At 36.7% G+C, this 18,128-nt stretch overlaps 2 protein-coding genes across 6 annotated transcripts; one reads left to right on the top strand and one right to left on the bottom strand.

The window, feature by feature from the left end:
- Positions 1–6,410: 6,410 nt before the first annotated feature.
- Positions 6,411–13,228, top strand: cirbpb (cold inducible RNA binding protein b). Of its 5 annotated transcripts, XM_056758862.1 has the most exons (8): positions 6,411–6,562; positions 7,899–8,007; positions 8,082–8,188; positions 8,278–8,395; positions 8,750–8,966; positions 9,065–9,123; positions 11,423–11,509; positions 12,216–13,228. In XM_056758862.1, exons 2-7 carry the CDS (start codon positions 7,908–7,910, stop codon positions 11,425–11,427), a joined length of 606 nt encoding a protein of 201 aa, XP_056614840.1. In that variant the 5' UTR covers positions 6,411–6,562; positions 7,899–7,907; the 3' UTR covers positions 11,428–11,509; positions 12,216–13,228. The 5 variants fall into 5 exon arrangements, with proteins under 5 accessions (XP_056614840.1, XP_056614842.1, XP_056614838.1 ...); XM_056758864.1 differs by lacking the exon at positions 12,216–13,228 and having other exon boundaries at positions 9,041–9,123; XM_056758860.1 differs by lacking the exons at positions 11,423–11,509; positions 12,216–13,228 and adding an exon at positions 9,476–10,399 and having other exon boundaries at positions 8,278–8,389.
- A 2,508-nt stretch (positions 13,229–15,736) lies between these two features.
- Positions 15,737–16,709, bottom strand: LOC130429939 (granzyme G-like). Its single transcript, XM_056758793.1, has 3 exons — positions 16,551–16,709; positions 16,272–16,427; positions 15,737–16,163 (listed from the first exon to the last, which is right to left on the bottom strand). The coding sequence occupies exons 1-3, from the start codon at positions 16,680–16,682 to the stop codon at positions 15,924–15,926; spliced, it is 528 nt and encodes a 175-aa protein (XP_056614771.1). The 5' UTR covers positions 16,683–16,709; the 3' UTR covers positions 15,737–15,923.
- Between the last annotated feature and the right edge of the window lie 1,419 nt (positions 16,710–18,128).

The following is an 18,128-nucleotide window of genomic DNA, read 5'->3' as shown; positions in this document are numbered from 1 at the left end:
AAATTGGTTTGACACAGCAAACTGGAGTGGGAGACCGGGGCAAGTTGTCACTGGGGCAGTAACGTAATGGTCTTGAATAAAACATCTAATTACACAAGTGCTTTTCTTTTTGTAATACCACAGTCTGTTTGTTTACATTTACATATGGACTACTGCATTGACTACCATACATACATCAGAAAATAGTATATACGGTATTATATCTATATGGTGTTTCCTGTTATAAAAAGAAAGCTAACCTTAACACTTAATGTTACATTACCTGTATTTTAAACAAAATGGCACAAAGTATCCGATTAACTGGAGTGCTGATAGTCCCAAAAGTGTCTACATATGAAGAACTGTTTACTTGTTGTCATATATTTACTTCACGTTTCCTAAATAAAAGTGAATTTTCTCCTAAACCAAGGTATCTGTTGAGATGTGGCGTTCATACTTAACTACAGGGGGCGACCACGAGCTGTTTTGAATAGCATACAAACAATAGAAGAAGTAGGCTGCATCCTGCCAGAGCCTTATATGGGTATCCGACAGGTGTACGTTGAAAAGACGAAAATTGCGACATACGTTTGTGTATCTTCCTCGACAAAGCGCTTTCTAGTTTTATTTATGTTAACATACAAACGGAATGATAATGTTTCAAAATACCGCATTTTAAATACACACGCAAATAACAAAATAATATATTGTTATTCATTCAATAATGATGTTTGGAGTTCCTCACTCATTCATTATAACATCTCCGTTTGTAATCAAAAATATACCTTCTCTATCTGTTGGTTGCCATGGCAGCGGCGTTTGCCGTAAACCGCAGATCACCTTGATGAATGGAGACCTGCGAATCTCGAGCAACAGAGGGTGGAGTGGAAGTGCGTCAATCACCAAGCGCTGGTACACGCCCACGGCAACGAGCGTTGTTTGTGTCTGGCCCAGGATACAGAAAGACACAGCTGCCTTATTCCCAGATTTTACCCCACAGAGTACAACAACAAGCCAACACCCTTCAGTGTTCACATCCTGTCGATACTGCTTATTTATTTGCAGTGCAAATGTTTATTTCATTTGAAGTGTAGGCCTATTTATGTAGGCAGAAGTAATGTGCATTATCACCACCGAGAGACGATTATGGCAGAGGCTACTACGTTTTTTGTGTCATTTAGTGTTAAAGGGATAGTTTAAACATAAAAATATTCATGTATTCACTCTAATGTCATTCAAAACCTGTATATGACTTTCTTCTGGGGAACAAAAAAGAAGATATTTTGAGAAAAGGCTCAGAAATGTTTTGTGTCCAAACAATGAAGGTAAACGGGGGCCAATGGGGTTTTGTTATTTAAATTCTTCAAAATATCTTCTTTTGTGCTCTGAAGAAGAAACTAAGTCATACAGGTTTGAAATGACATGAGGGTACATTATGATTGAATAATTTTCGTAAATGATTTTAGTTTTATTTAATTCCATAGTTTGGTGAACATTTGAGCACAATTTTACGCTTTAAAGGTGATAAAGAAATGTATTTATCAGAGGTGAGTGAATAGTCACACATTTATTCACCAGTTGGCTCTGCGTTCAATCTCATTGTTGTCTAAAAGAAAAACTGAGACGTCATAGAGATCTCATCAATTCAGACATTTCGATAACTAAGGCATCGATACTTCTCCAAAAAATTAAAATTCTGTCATCATTTACTCATTTACTTCTTCCAAATCTGAATAAATGTATTTGTCCTGATGAACATAGAGAAATCTATTTGGAAGAATGCTTATAACCAAACATCTTGCCCCCGATTGACTCCCATAGGAGTAGGAAAAATTACTTTATCAATTTTTTTGTTCTGTTGAAGGATGTAGGACAGCAAACACTTCTGGGGCACTTTTGACAACCATTGTATTTTTTCCTACTATGGTAGTCAGTGGGGGGCAAAATCTGTTTCGTTAAAGCATTCTTCCAAATATCGTTCTCTGTGCTCATCAGAACAAAGAAATGTATACAGATTTGGAACAACTCGAAGGTGAATAAATTATGTCAGAATTTTCATTTTTGGGTGAAGTATCCCTTTAAGAATTACACAAGAAATATGCCGGTTCATCCTGTCATGCCCTATATATGATATTGTATGACAATCTGCTCTTCAGGACTGGCAGGTATGGCCAGTTGCTATGACAACATGCCAGCATGTACTCTTCTTCAGTGGTGGCGTGGTGCTATCGAGGGTCTCTAGCATGATCATGCGAGACACAGACAGGACGTACAGTTGGAGAGGGACACAACAGCCTGTGCCCACTCAGAACAGCGTGTACTCTCAGTGGATGGCAGGATATTTAGGGCTTGGCTAAGAGACTGATACACAACTGCTGCTTACACCTGCACAAGAGAGTAATCGAAAGACAAAGAGTCTATCGAGGCATTGTCCATCAAGGACATTTTGCAGAGGCGAGTGTGATTGTTAACTGCTTTTGCTTAAAGCCTATTACTGAGACGGTTGTTACGTAACAACTATGCAATCGAGTCAAACCAGATCACTTCTTTAAACTAAAAGTCTATCGCCGGCCTTAGACAATGATGTCTGATATGGGACTGCAGTGATACAACAAAGGTGTGTTTATTCATAAGGTGAGATGTCTTTAAGGGCTTTAATAGAACATGGTCTGGACTGAAAAGCAACTGAGTCATAGGTGTTTGAATATATATCTAGAAACACACTTTGTCATCATGAGTCTTATGCACCCGATAATAATAATCATGTCTTGTCTCTGCACGCTGACAGAATCAAGTGTCCCATTTTGAAATATAGTCACACCTGATTCAGCCATGAGTCATTTTTTTCCATCACTGATAAGTCATTGCAACAAAACCTGTTGTTAATCTTAAAATGTCTTCACTTTTCTCAAAAACGGTACAGTGGCTGCATTCTAAGTTAATGGATGTGTTTTGTGTTATGAGTTTAATGTGAAGAACCGTGATGCTCATAAATGTGGTTCTCGGAGTGTTATGTAACAAGTTTTCAATGTGAATGAAGACACGTCCCCGTGCGCATATGCTAGCACAGCACAGTCTCTACTGTGCAACCAACAAAGGCAGTAACCACAGTTCATCCACCCCCGCAGTGAGCTTGTAAACAAAACAAGAGCTCACTCCTTACCTCTTAAATATACAAGCTGTAAAATGTGAGCTTATGCAAAATCCAATCAGTGCGGCCCTATGTAAGTGATATGAGCATTTTAGAAAAGCTGAATGGATTATAGCTCTGTGCAGTCTCTCAATCGACTTTATATGGTGCATCAGAATTAGAAGGACCTTTATTACCAAGTATGTTTACACACACATGAATTACACTTGGCAAGGATTCTCGGATCTCCTTCTTAAACCGGATTGAAGGTTGTTTTTTTACTGAGATTTTCAATCCTGACCCTAAAGTCTGACCCTAACAAATTAAAAAAAGTTAAAAAAATGAGATATAGAAAAAAATAAACAAAACTGCATTTGGAGAATTGTATATTTTGTCTACATACTTATGGTATTTCATTGTAAGCCTTTACGTCTGATATATTTCAAATTAAATGGAAAAATTTAATTCTAAATGTGATAAAAAATGATTGATTTTTAGAATCATTGCAGAATATTATATAAGAGTCATTCTCGCTGTGAATATCATCACATGTTTAAACTTGATATTATGCTTCAAGGTAACAATATATGTGACCCTGGATCCCAAAACAAGTCTTAAGTAGCACGGGAACATTTTTAGTAAAAGACAAAAATACATTGTGTGGGTCAAGCTGATCGATTTTTCTTTTATGCCAAAAGTTATTAGTATATTAAGTAAAGATCACGTTACGTGAAGATATTTTGTATATTTTCTATCTTAAATATATAAAAACCTTATTTTTGTGAGTGTATAGCCTACTACAGCACCTCTGATTCACAACTTCAAAGGCAATTTTCTCAATATTTCGATTTTTTTGGACCCTCAGATTCCTGAGTTTTAAACGGTCGTATCTCAGACAGATATTGTCTTATCCTTAAAACTCATACATCCATCGAAATCTTATTTATTCAACTTTCATATTATGTAAAAAAATTAATTTCAAAAAATGTACCCATAAGAAAGGTTTTGTTGTCCAGGGTCACATATGATATTAGACATGATATGCTGACCATGCTTGTTAAACAATGGAAATACTTCTGTTCTGAGACACATGCATTTACTGCCCTCCACTGGCTAAATAGCATAATACAATGTTGAAAATTAAGACAATTTTCAACCCCTCTGTGTCGGCCAAACCTGTAATCCACCCCCTCCCCAAAACACGTGGGTTATGGTTCACAAAAATAAAACCTGTTTAGGCACATCTCACACAAACATATCTCTAACTGACTAATACATGAACTTTCAAGCAATCTTGAGCATACATTTTGCCAGAACAGACCTACAAATCTGCACATAGGTCTATCTAAAAATAGTGATGCACGACGCTGCTTCCTGAGTGCCAAATGACATTAGTACTGTGGTTTGGTGAAAAAAAATACTTAAAAATATCTAATATTCTATTATTATTATTGCTGTTAAATATTTAAACAAACTATTTCATGTTGATCAGGCTGTGTGGTGGTGGGAGTGTATGTTCGAGAAATGGAAAGTTATGGTAAGGTACAGGAAGAGCATGTGTGGGTGGTTTAAGCACAGGACCGCTCTTAAGGTCCTAAGGCTATGATATTTATAACCCGACTGGTTCACCCCTGTTCTAGCATGCTTTCGCTTGGCTTGTAGAAGAAGCATCTTTATCCAGGTCACGGCACATCTTTGAGTGATGATATTTATAGCCCCTAGAAAGAGCAGACATGTATTTTTGTGCATTTGAGTCAGGGCCCCAAACGTACCTTGCACAGTCATTTAAAATATGAATTTGATATTATGCTACAAATAGTTGGTAACTACAGAATATAAAAGATTGATTTATCTAACATTTTTTAGCAAAATAGGAACAAGCTGTTTGCTTTGCAAAGCTCTTAATGTGTCTCTTTCAAGGGTCATGGCAATGTAAGACAAAAGGATGATTATGCATCAAGCTAGCCCCATCTATTTGATTGTTGCAGGATGGTACAATGAGTGGCAAATGTTCACATTCACACTGCAACCAACTGTTTTTGGGTGGGGTCATTGCTGCCCTGTGGGGGTTCTCAGTCGGCCACATTGTTCGGGGTGCTTAAGAGATGCATGAGAAGTGGTTGATTCCATTGATGTGATAATGTTATGGAAGAGCAGTGATTTTCTGTTGGGGGCCATTACTTAGTGATATCAAGGCTGGTCTACTGATAAATTAAATTAGCAAATTAAATTAGCAATACTTCTTGAGATTCTGTTCTATTTCAGCATAGAATCGGCAATAAAGTTTTTTAGACCCTTAAAAAATAAGTATTGAGATCTGTACTTGTAATAGGTAAATCGCAAGGAACCTTATCTTTTTTAAACTTTTATCATCAATTCCTAACAGCCTAGAAACCAACTCTACTCTAACAAACAAACCCTGTTTCTCTTGATTGTTTTATGTAAAAAGCAAGAACTCGTTTTTCATTCCCTTTGATTTTTTGCAGATGTTAAAGCAGGATTCGTTCCTTGGCCTATTCCCTCAAATTATGATTTTGCTGAAGAGAGGTATAAAAAAGAGTTTAAAATTGTCAACTAACTAAATGAGGCATGGTTTCACTGACAATGGTAAGAGGCTAATCCTAGCCTAAAACGAATGTTTGACCTGCCTTACCTGAATATAACTTGCCCTGAAATGTCTTAAAATATATCTGTGCTATTGTTTTGCCTCGAGATGCAGACCAGTGATGTCTTTTTCGATATATATATTTTTACAAAAGTGACGTAAATATCTTAATTCCACTAAGGCGTAGTTCTGGCTTTAGCTAAAGCTGTGAAACCGGGCCTACATTTTTTATTCTTAGCCAATGTAAACACTTTTAATGCTAATGGCTTGCAACACTATAGGGTCGGCCAACCCCCCATTTGCTGTGCTTCTAGGTTTTACTTTGTTCATTGGGTCTAGGGCTAAAAATGGAAACAATAGTGGTTTCTGTAGGCCTATAGAAAGTGAAAATAAATATTTAAAAAAAGAATCATATGCTTCATACACTTTTATGCAAACATTTAAGAAAGTTAAATCTAACTTCTGAATCGTACACATGGTTAGTTTAATCATATATATATATATATCAACGACTAAAGCTAGCACTTCAAAAAAAAACTAGCATTTAAAATATTAAAAGTTTGCTAAAGGATATTTTAGTTTATAAAACAAAAATATTTTCAACACTGTGTGTGATATGAACGGAAAAGTAAATTCAGTTCCTGTAGTTGAATTAAAAGTAACTGTTTTAACATACAATGACCGTCTTTTCTCATGTTAATCAATCAAGGAAGGCGACGTGGTCACGCCCACCGTGATTTGCATCCACGTGATGCCTTTAAACTCGCGCCATTTTCTCAACACGGTCTCATTCTGTCGCAGTCTGCGTCACGTTCACTACCTGTTCTTTGGTCCCGAGAAACCCTAAGGTAAAAACTAATTTTAACTATCTTGTATAGGACAAATACGCGTTGTTTTGTATTATGCTTGAACGTTTTATGGTCTTATTGTAGCGAGTAATTTTGGCGCATTTATCGTGTTTTAACGGTATTAATTTCCTATTGTCGAAACCATGTGTAATTTTATATGCGCTTGTAGATATTTTGCGTCTCAATTGCTGCTTTATTTGAAAGTTAACAAACGCATAATATTATAGTTTAAGACCGCGGTAATCGTTGTAACGCTAGATTTCTTTGTTCGTAACGGGCTGTAAGCCCATCAACGGCTGACCTAGTTCCGCTGACCTACAGTTAACTAAACCGAATGAATTTGCATGATTTTGCTTTGTAATGTTTGTTTCTTGCGTTTTCCACGATTTAACTCTAATGATTAACCTTCAAAATACAGCTGGGGAGTTTTTTTTGTTAAAATAGTTTGTGGTAAAATGGCTGCTGCACGTTGTGAGGATGAGATGAAGGTGGGGGAGAAAATGGCGTTTCGTTTCAGCATAATTCGATTAGATAAACTTGCACAATACATCCCGGGAGGTTTTCGTTTGAGAATAAGAGTTTCTGTCTGGTAAAATGGCGGCTGCACGTTGCGAGGGAGATTAAGATGGGGGAGAAAATGGCGTTACGTTTTTGCGCAATTTCAAACACGCGTTGCATTAAAGATAATTTGCTTTCATAAGTGTTCCAACGATATAATAACTTCCACAATGCAGCCCGGTTTTTTTTGGTGGAAATATTTTCTTTGTGTTAAAATGGCCGGCAGCGTTACACGTGGATCTGGAGAATAAAACGGCGCTTATTTTTGGCGATTTTTCAAACTTGAGTTGCACCAAAAATACATTTTTGCGCTAATGTATTTTCCACGATAAATACCGTTAGATTTACCCGAAAAGATGCAGCCCCGGGGGTTTTCTTTATGATAGTTGCTTCGTGGTAAAATGGCCGCTGCACGTTGTGAGGATGGGGGATGAAATGGCGTTTCGTCGCGGTGCATTTTCAAACTCGCTTTTGCGCCTAAAATACATTTGCTCACATGCTTCCACCTACGAATAACGTTAGATTAATTTACACAATGTTGCACGTTAGGTTTTCCGTTAAGAGTTTCTTTGTGGCAAAATGGCTGCTGCACGTTGTTCGGTTGAGATGATGGGGGTGGGGGGGGGAAATGGCGTTTCTTTGTGGCGCATTTTCAAACGCACGTTGCACTGAAGACTAATTTGCGTTAACAAGATTTTCTACTTGCGCTTGTTTGCAGTTACTTTTTTATACACTTTGCTTTAACTTGTATAGATTTAATGACTTTTTTTTTTTATAGATTTTCAACATGTCTGACGAGGGAAAGCTATTCATTGGTGGTCTGAGTTATGATACCACCGAGCAGTCCTTGGAAGATGCCTTTTCCAAATATGGAACGATTGCAAAAGGTTTGATTTATTTTTAGCTTTTGTTTTAAACAATTTCACCAAATTCAATTTTTTAACCAATCAATTTTTTTTAGTTGACGTCATCAGAGACAGAGAAACCGACCGTTCCAGAGGTTTTGGCTTTGTAACATTCGAGAATCCCGAGGATGCTAAAGATGCCATGGCTGCCATGAATGGGAAGGTGAGGGGAACAGGTCTTAATTTTTTTAAATCAGTTTGGCAGCTCTTAAGGTGTAATTTTCTCACAATGGTCTGTTCTTTTTCTTGCAGTCTGTTGATGGCCGTATGATCAGAGTTGATGAAGCTGGCAAGTCTGGTGGAAGATCTGGGGGCTTCAGAGGTGGTTCTGGAGGTGGCAGAGGTTTCTTCAGGGGTGGAAGAGGTAGAGGTGAGTTTTTATTGTTAAAGGCGGGATGTCCGATTTCTCACAGCCATTGATTTTCAAATCAACCCCTATTTTCGCTTGGGTCAGCACTTTGCTTGACTAATGTCCATACTTTGCACCTTGCTTGTAATTAACTACAAGGTAGTTTTGGCACTCTGCTGCCTCACTTCGCGTAATTCAGAAATCGGACTCCCCGCCTTTAAATGCCGAAAGGTTTCTTAGTATAGTCTTAATGCTAATAAAGACCACTGTGGCTATTGCTGCACAGTAAGAGATAGTCAATACAAAAATAAACCTGTTGTGTTAAACCCATGACTGGCTGTTTGAAACACATTGAGTTCACTACATTTTAAACAGGTGGTGGAAGCTATGGTGGTGACAGGAGTTTTGGTGGTGAGAGGAGCTACGGTGGGGACAGAAGCTATGGTGGTGACCGTAGCTACAGCGGTGGTGATAGAGGCTATGGTGGTGGCGGAGACAGGAGCTACGGCGGAGGTGAACGATCCTACGGTGGTGGCGGATACTCGTCCAACAGGAGTGGAGGCTACTCCAGTGGCGGATATAGAGACAACAGGTGAGTTATTTCTACATGCAATAGCTCTACATGTTTTTATATTTAACATATTGTTACTCTAACACTAATGTTAGTTCTTAATCTCGCTTGACTTGTAGGAACCAGGGAGGTTACGACCGTTCCGGTGGCTCCTACAGAGATAACTATGACAGCTACGGTATGTATTGATTTGACCGAATAGACACGGGAATATATTCCTTTGGTTTTTAGTTTTATTTTTTTAATAACCTGGACCTCTCCCAGTCCACTGAGTCGCTGTAGAATACAAGACTGCCATTTTTGAAAGTTTGAGATCTGGTCTACTTTGTTGCCTTTATCTCGGAATAGCAAGCCAAAGTTCAAAACGTAAAACATTTCTCTATGCGAGTCCAGTTCTATGATCAAGTAAAATCAAAGACCTTGTTCGACAGAATCGTGAAAATGGGTTGTCTTGATGTCAGTTCACTGTTTGGAAAGGATGTTGAAAATGCTCCAGTGCCTTTACACTCTTGCCTACTTCTTGTCCTCAGCTTCACACGAGTAAAAAATTCCTGATTGCAAGATCATCACTTCGCTGGCTGTATTTAAAAAGATGTGCTCTTCGAAGACCTTTTTATTTTTTGCTTTTTTGTTTTCTGGTTCAAGTGTTCTATTAAAAAGACTCCTTTTTTACTGTGTTAAGTATCCGCAGGATGTTCCTCTCACTGAGGCACTACCTAAAAAATCCTTGAGCAATTACTGTAAAAGCCTGTTGAGGTTCCTGTACCCATCATTTTACCTTGCGATGCGTTATGGATGCTCGCAGGGGCTTGAAATTGTCTTTGTTTTTCCATTTTAGTATGTGTTTGAGAAACTGTCTCTGAACCATGCGTGAAAATTTGACCTGTCCAACACAGCCTGATAGCTTCTACGACCAATTGTTTTAAAAGATCTTTTGGACCAATTCTTTATAGTCGCTCACTAAAAGCGCCAAGGGTCATTAACGTTAAAGGAACTGAGTTTTAAAGCGGCAGTTTCGCCACAAAATATTCTAATCCGATCCTCAATAGAAGCTTGATAAGCTGTGATGTGTTCTTTATGGCTCCTTGCCACCTCCATTTTGTGATGCATTCCTTTAGTGAAGCAAGGCAGGCATATTGCAAACCTTGACGTTGCTAAAGATTTGTAAATATTCATCATCCAAAGAGTAAACTACACAAATGGCTTATTTGGCCCCTTTTTGGGGCTTTGTTGTATTCCTCTCCATGGCCCGGGTTACTTTACTCTTTGGGTAGTCTAAATTTTTTTTAAGTATGCTCTACTGTGGACTGAACTTATCCTCTTAAATGTCAAGATTTTGTTCCTTCTGGGGAAAGAAATGTGCTCTTTTCTGTATATCAACACTTCAACAATTCCTTTTCTTTTTTTGTATTAATCTGGCTTCATGAAGCCCATTAAAAAGTGGATGGAAAATGCTCTGATTTCTTGTGCCTCTGATCAAAATTCTTAAAATGACCTGATGCATGTGTTAATGGGCTTAGGGGGAATTGGTTAGGTTTTGGATGTTTTGGGCCCGGTTTCACAGACATGACTCTGGCTTAAACCAGGACTATGTCTTAATTAAATTATATGAAAATCACTTTTAATCAATTACTTGGAAAAAAAATTACTTAAAATAAATTAATGGAAATGACATGTTTAGGTATTCTCAGTAAAGGGTAGTTTTAAGACTTGTCTGTGAATTTGGGCATACAAATATTAAATTGGGCTAATAAAAGCTTCAGCATATAGAATCGGGGTGAAAGCCTTGCTGTTATGATAAAGCAAACAATGGTTCTGTATAATGCTTCATTGAATCCAAGAGTGCTCTGCGATCAAATTTGGAAATCAACAATGTCCTTGGAGAATGAAGTGTTGTGCCTTCCGACTCAAGAATCCTGAGATGAAAGCTGCTCTCTTGGCTAGGTCAATTGTGGAAATAGGCCTGTAATGTGAGGTAAACATTTTGCTCTCCTGTACGCATCCTACAACAGTTCTCATTGTCCATGTTTTCTTCCACTAATGTCTCGGCCAGTCGATCTATTAGACCTCCAGACTTTGTTCCACAACCCCTCCATACAAGCTGCATGATAGTATTGGTAGCCTAATTGTGTTGCTGGTAAATTCTTCATGTGGCCCTTGAAATGAGAGATTAAAGTACATACCTGTTCTGGTGAATATTAAATGCACCCGTTTGAAGACTCTTGTCAGTTGAGTAAATCATTCGAAATGAAATTAAACAAATTTGAAGAAATGTAGACTGCATCATTTGACCTTTGAGTGCATCTCTATGGAGCCCTGTATAAAAAAACATTCTGCCTTTTTTCAAATCTGTGCTGATTTATCTTAAACACATTTGGATTTATAAGATCAGAACTTAACTGGGTAAACCCCTTGTTAATGCATGAGTTTTCTATTCTCAAGTCTTCTGTTTAATAAAAGACATTTTTCTTTTTCAGGCTGAAATCCTGATGCTGGACTAGACGGGAAACTAACCTTGTGAAGTGCTGACATAAAGCGCTCTGTTTCGTGGCAGAAATGGACAGGTATGTATTTGCTGACATTAAATTAGTTCATGACAGAATTACAATTTCCCAATAATTAAGTCATCCGTCATTCTTCACTTCAAAAGAAATCAAGGTTAATGATTAAAACATTACAAGAATTTTCACCATAAGATGGAAGTTACTTTAATAAGGGAAAAGCAAGCTGTACTTAATGTAAGAAATATATTACTTGTGGTCAAATTTGAGATACAACCTTACACTAAGGATGTACTATTCCACATTAAGTGACCATGCCTGTTTAAATAACCCCATCTTTTTCGCACAATCCTACATAATATAAACTGTATTCTGTGAAAATAAGATCTTGATATCTTTAAAATTGACCAAGTTAGGCCATGTCAAAGATTCAACTCGTAGTGAAATTAATGCTTGAAAATCAAACTCGTATTCTTGTCTGTTACATTTTAATAGATGATCATGCTACTGTGTATTTTATGACTGCGCTCTGTCATTCAGCATAACGCTTCTTCACATCTTTTAAAAAATTGTGGATATGTGTATTTGTTTTCATCTCGGGACAATTAATTGTATATCAGGCAGTTATTCATCACACAAATGTTTGTATGCATTTTAGTATTGACCGTTTCATCTGACACGCGCAACTGGCCACCAGTTAACTTCCCGTTTGTGTTAGGCTAGTTACAAATACTAATACCTAACTGAACTGCATTTTTCCATTACACAGGTGATAATGATGGGTTAATGCTTGGAGACAGGCTGTATTAATGCCACCACTCCCTGATCCAAACCCTCAGCCCAAGTGCCCTTGGATCAACCTAGTGGCAGAGCGGCAAGAAAGAGATTGTGCAACACCATTTTGATAACTCATCTTGAATAAAAAAACAAATCAAACAAGCTTGGGCCATTTTATTTGTAACCATCTTGGATAACAGGCAGTGATCAGAATTTGACCAGCAACAAGATTTAATTTTATACACTGTAAACTGTGTTTCTCCGTGTCCAATAGTGCGTTAGCAAATTTCCGTTTGTAGCAACACTTTCTCCAGCTTCAGTTTTGTCAATTTCTTGTTGTTTTAAGGCATATATTCAATCTTTGAGGACTCTGTTTAGATAAGAAATTTGTGTTAGTCTCTGCCCCTTGTTCTAGAAATCAAATTCACAATATATTAAAAAAGCTTAAGAAATATAAACCAATAAGGTCAAATGTCCCTCACCTCTGTACCAGTTTTCTCTGGTGACTCTGAAGTAGGGCTTATGGTTGATATTGACTCCTAAAACAGTTATTGCAGTCAGATAAAAGTTGAGTACGTGACTTTATGGTTCAGTAAAGAACAATCGTCTGAGGGAGCTTTTTCAGTGTCCTATGCAATGAATGTTATAGCTATCAATAACAGGCGTGCTTTTTGCTTTAGAATTTTTTTTTACTTACTGCGTTTTCCACTGGCTTGGTTACTGCTGAGCGAGCTGTATTATCTAAAATTGCACAAAGGTTGGGAAACACCATCTCATTAAAATAAACTACTAAGGAAAAAGCGATGGAGCTGCATCTGCAATCCGTCAGTTCACATTAAACCTTGTGCAAGCTCTTCTGTCAGGTTATAAGGGAGTATAGTGATATAGTATTGCCACTTTGTTTAATGTTCTTGTATTCACTTTTACTTGGAAGATATCAAAATTATTATACGAAAATGTGGGAACTTTTAATTTGAAAAAATAAAAACTTGTCAAATAACATAATTGGTGATAGTGTTTTGAGTGTTACTGAAAAAGTATCTTAAACATTGTATCTCAACAGAGCATCTTATAGATCCTCTGTAATTTGTATGTCAAGCCTCTAGACGGGTAGAGAATGCCATTTTAACTGTGTATGCAGTGATGGCCAGCTGTACCGTGAACATTTGTAATACTAATAGATCATGTAGATTTTAAAAAGTAACACGAAGCTACATTACATATCAGATGAAATTTCCTTAAATGGCTCTAATACTAAATGTATTGACCATATCTAGTTTTGTCTCACCGCGTTGTATTTGATGAGGTGCTTGCATGATTTTATTAATCCAAAGGAGATGCTGAGAAATAAGAGTATATCCTATAACCGCGCCTTTAGACGGACGAATGCTGAAAGACACGATCCCCTGTGCGATATCTCCACAAACAAGTGGACTTCCAGAGTCTCCCTTTGAATGACATTCAATAAGTAATTATTAAACATCAATATACAATAACAAGATAACTTAAAAGTTTGAATTCAACAGAAAATGTTAAAGCTTTTAAAATGCATACGTATGAGGGCCCTGCGTTGCCTTTACTGTATAAAATATCAGTTAGACTATGTGTCAGGTCTCCAAGAGCCATGTTCAACTCATTTAGGTGTCCTGATGGGGAGTGGATAGAGAAATTGGACGAGCCCCATCCCACAATAAAACATTCCTTTGAGATTTTTTCATTCCAAGGTTTTGGCAAGGCAATGATACCCACAGTCTCGTTCAAAGTTGCTGGAGTTTTAAGCTAAATAGGAAGACGAGATGTTTTTGTGTCAGCAGGTTTAAAAAAATTGCGTATCAACGTTCATATCAAGTTTCTATGTCAATTAAGAATCTGTAGACGTTGAAGACATACCTTCAAAAGCATGATGTCATTACCGGGCTTGTTCTTAAAATCTGGATGTGGAAAGGAATCGACACCTATGCCATGGGGTAAAAACTTGGTGTTGTTGATTCCCACATACACCTTAAGATGACTAAAAATAGCAAATTAAAGTTACAATTGAAAGCCTAAAGAAAAGTTTAACAAAATAATTTTTTGACAATAATTGTGTTTCATAATTAACATATGTCCAACATTCAATAAGTGTAGCCATTTAATAGTTCTTATACGTGAAATATGTTTTGGTTATAAAGTTTCTGTTGTCTCAGGACCATTTCAATTTCATTGTCCACATAATAGAAAAATCATCCATTTCAGTTAAGTTGCACCTGAGCATCTTTACAGTTCGTTGCAGTGCATTCAACACACAGATCTTTTGACGGTAAAGGTGACTTATAGTATATATTTATTCACCTTTTTTTGCAGTGGGCGGCTGTCATCACAAAATCTTTTCTTACCAAAAAACCACCACACTCCATTTTACTTGTTGAGTCTTGAATGTAGACCATGTAAGGCCGACTGTGTGGAACGGACACATTTCCCCCCACAATACAGTCACCTTAACAGAGATTGTTTTAAAGCCAAACCATTTGGTGTTTATATTAATGCTAATAATAAGCAACATCAAACATATGAACAAAACTGAGAATTGAGAAAAAAACGATCTACTATATATTTTTTAATTATTGGAACTTGTTATTGTAGACAAGTCTATGAAACAATTTCAAAAGTTATAAAAAATCTTCTGGGTGTAAAAACTTTTGTGATATAAAGTGTTTACCTGGAGTGCAGGAATGCAGCAGAAGTAAGAGAGTTATAAACCAACAGATGTTCATTGTAGTAATGCAAAGTGTGAACCACACTAGTATAAACGTTTTCACCTTTTATACGGAGTCAGAGGACACGAAGCAGGAAGATTGAAGGTAGAAACTTGACCACACATTTAATCAGATCATTTTATCTAGGCATCTTTTGCTGATGTCTCTTAATGTAACCACAGCTCATAAATACACACACGGGAGGAAAAAGATTTGTCAGTAAAAGATTATTTAGGGATTATTCACATTTTTCCAAAATATGTTGTCTCCAAAACACTTTTGTTAATGTGTCTGCATGCATAAAGGCCTGTGCAAACCACCATGTAAAAATGCTTCATTTCAAAACTCTTGTACATTACATAGTATTTCATATTATTATGTGGGGAATATAATAATGAGGCATAACAAAAAAGCTTTAATTTCATTACATTAGTGTTGTTGCGTTATATTCCAGTTCCTTTATTCTTTTCAATTGCAATTTATTAAATAAAGGGGTTATACCCAGTGCTTATTACGCAGTTGTTTGAATGTCTTAAACTTTGACCTCAAAATGGCGCTGGTTGACGGTTGTAATGAGGTTGTTTATATTACAAATGTAACACATGGAAAAGAAAAAAAAAACATCAATAGACTTTGGAAGGAATGCAATAAGGAAACTTTTATTTGAATTTTGTACATTATATTGCAGGTACACATCTTTTTAAAGGGCTCAAATGTTGACTTTATCAGCTTTGATTGCCTTAGTCATGACTGTATTAATCCATAGTAGGTGCTGAGATATACGAGTATATCCTGATATGTAGTCTTCAGATATCCCGATGTAGAAAGACACAATGCCTTGTGCAACACCTCCACAAATGAAAGGGCCTCCAGAGTCTCCCTGTGAATGACATGAAGTTAGTCAATATATAATCATTCTACAATAAAATAAACTGTTCCCGTTCAACATAAAAAGCAACATTTAATTAAATACATACCAGTGATGGCCCAACTTTGCCTTTATGGCATATAATATCAGGCTTGCCACAGTTTGCGTCACTTGTAAGAGTCACATTTAATTCTCTCAGGACTGTCGATGGAGAATCGTGATCATATATCGTCGAGCCCCATCCCATAACCAAACAGTCCTTAGAGATTTTGTCATTCCAAGGATTTGGCAGGTCAATGATAGTCACAGTCTTGTTCAAAGTAACTGGAGTTTTAAGCTAAATGGGAAGATGGGATGTCTTGTGTGAGCAGATACCTCATAGGTTTTTTGATAGAACGAACACATTGAAATTTTTTGATGGCAAATAAGAACAACAGAGACACACCTTTAGAAGCATGATGTCGTTACCCATATTGTTCTTGAAACCTGGATGTGGAAAGGAATCTACCTCTATACCATGGGGTAAAAACTTTGTGTCGCTCACGCCCAAATACACCTTGGGACGTCTGAAACCAACAGAAAAGTTGTTCATTAAATAATTCTTATATATAAAATGGAGTCAATTACGCATAATGTCCACATAATACAAAAATCATTCTTGTCGAGTTGCTTCATATATCAACACACAGATCTTATCTTTTAACGTCATTGGTCACATGTGTGCGGCTGTCATCACAAAATCTTCTCTCACCAAAAAACCGTCACACGCTGTGTGGGTTATTGAGTCAAGAATGTAGACCATGTAAGGCCGACTGTGTGGAACGGACACATGACCTCCGACGATACCATGATCCATGCCATCTCCTAAAAGAAATAGTTTTGATGACACTTGTTTTCCTGTTTAGTTAACGCCTATAGTGAACATTTAACATATTAATGTGACCATTAACAATCAGATCTACTGAATTCCCTCCCTTTCTATAATTTCCTCCAAGTCTAGGAAACTATTTTAAAGATAGAAATCCAGAAATGCATAAAGTGTTTACCTGGACTGCATGAATGCAGGAGTAGCAGAAAAGTTATAAACCAACAGATGTTCATTGCAGTAATACTTTGTGAACCACACTTAAGTTAAAATGTTTTCTGCTTTTATATTGAGTCAGAGGACACGTAGCAGGAAGACAGATGGCAAGAACTTCACCACACATTAAATCCAGGTCAGTTTATCTAACATAGCATCTTGTCTTTTGCTGATGTCTCGTAAATGAATCACAGTTTGGTGACACAAAACAGATCACGCTGGGAGGACTTTATTTTACTGATCTGATTTGTGTTTTCAGTAATAGCCTCTTTTTAGCCAAAATATGTTGCTCCCTAAAAAACTGAAATGTTGATTCATTGACTGGATTGATTTAGTAGTTATACTGTAGTTAGGGACTACATGATGTTTAAGGAAAACATAAGAATGATTTTTTTTAAACCCGTTGTGGGGTTCAAAGCCCCCAGCCATTTTATTACTGCATTACCATCTTTTGAACATCACTTCTTTTGGTTTTCCATCAAATGTAATCTAACCAAGTTGTGTAGTCAAATATATTTACTATTTGACTGATGGTTTATTTATTGATGTTTAATGTTCATTCATGTTTATTTAGTTTTATTTTGGGTTTTATTTTTAAGCTAAAACTGCTTATACTGTAAATGTATTAAGCAAATTGTGTTGTCAGAGTTGGGGCATTTTACCCCGTCTTTAGTACATTTTTCACCCTCCGCAGAAATCTAAAAGCATTAAAAACTTTTTCATACTTCATAACCATTCTAGACACATTTGAATCTGTATTTTTATTAACTTGGTGGGACTGTATTTTATTTTACGCCTCTTTCTTTTAATTTGACATTTTGTTTATTTGCTTATTTGGCAGTTCTTGAATGTCTTTAACTTCGACCACTAGGTGGCCAGCTGTAGTTTTTGCATAATCTAGCTACCTTTCATCAGGTGGAAAAGTAAAAACATCAACAGTCGTTTGAATGAATGCTAAAAGTTATTTTAATCTACAACATTGCAGATATAGATCTTTTTAAAAGGCTCAAATGTTAAACATATTGGGGCAGTTTCCCAGACAGGGATTATTTAAAAACAGGACTAGGCTTTAGTTAAATTAGGATATTTAACCATTTAAAAAACATATTTTACAAAAAAATATTACTGGTGTGCATCTTGAGACAAAACAATCGCACTGAAATATTTAAAGATATGTAAATACAAGTTGTTTTCCATCAAGACACCTCTAACATAAAGATG

The sequence above is a fragment of the Triplophysa dalaica genome, chromosome 10 (genome assembly GCF_015846415.1).
Source record: "Triplophysa dalaica isolate WHDGS20190420 chromosome 10, ASM1584641v1, whole genome shotgun sequence".
NCBI classification, from domain to species: domain Eukaryota; kingdom Metazoa; phylum Chordata; class Actinopteri; order Cypriniformes; family Nemacheilidae; genus Triplophysa; species Triplophysa dalaica.
The sequence above is the reverse complement of the archived record's forward strand: the minus strand, read 5'-3'. Positions and strand labels throughout refer to the sequence as shown.

Coding starts and splice junctions, on each gene's coding strand:
- cirbpb (XM_056758859.1), top strand. CDS start 7,908: ATGTCTGACGAGGGAAAGCTATTCATTGGTGGTCTGAGTTATGATACC. Junction 8,008..8,081: donor ATATGGAACGATTGCAAAAG/GTTTGATTTATT, acceptor AATTTTTTTTAG/TTGACGTCATCAGAGACAGA. Junction 8,396..8,749: donor CAGGGGTGGAAGAGGTAGAG/GTGAGTTTTTAT, acceptor CATTTTAAACAG/GTGGTGGAAGCTATGGTGGT.
- LOC130429939 (XM_056758793.1), bottom strand. CDS start 16,682: ATGGATCATGGTATCGTCGGAGGTCATGTGTCCGTTCCACACAGTCGG. Junction 16,428..16,550: donor AAGATTTTGTGATGACAGCC/GCACACATGTGA, acceptor TTTATATATAAG/AATTATTTAATGAACAACTT. Junction 16,164..16,271: donor ACGACATCATGCTTCTAAAG/GTGTGTCTCTGT, acceptor CTTCCCATTTAG/CTTAAAACTCCAGTTACTTT.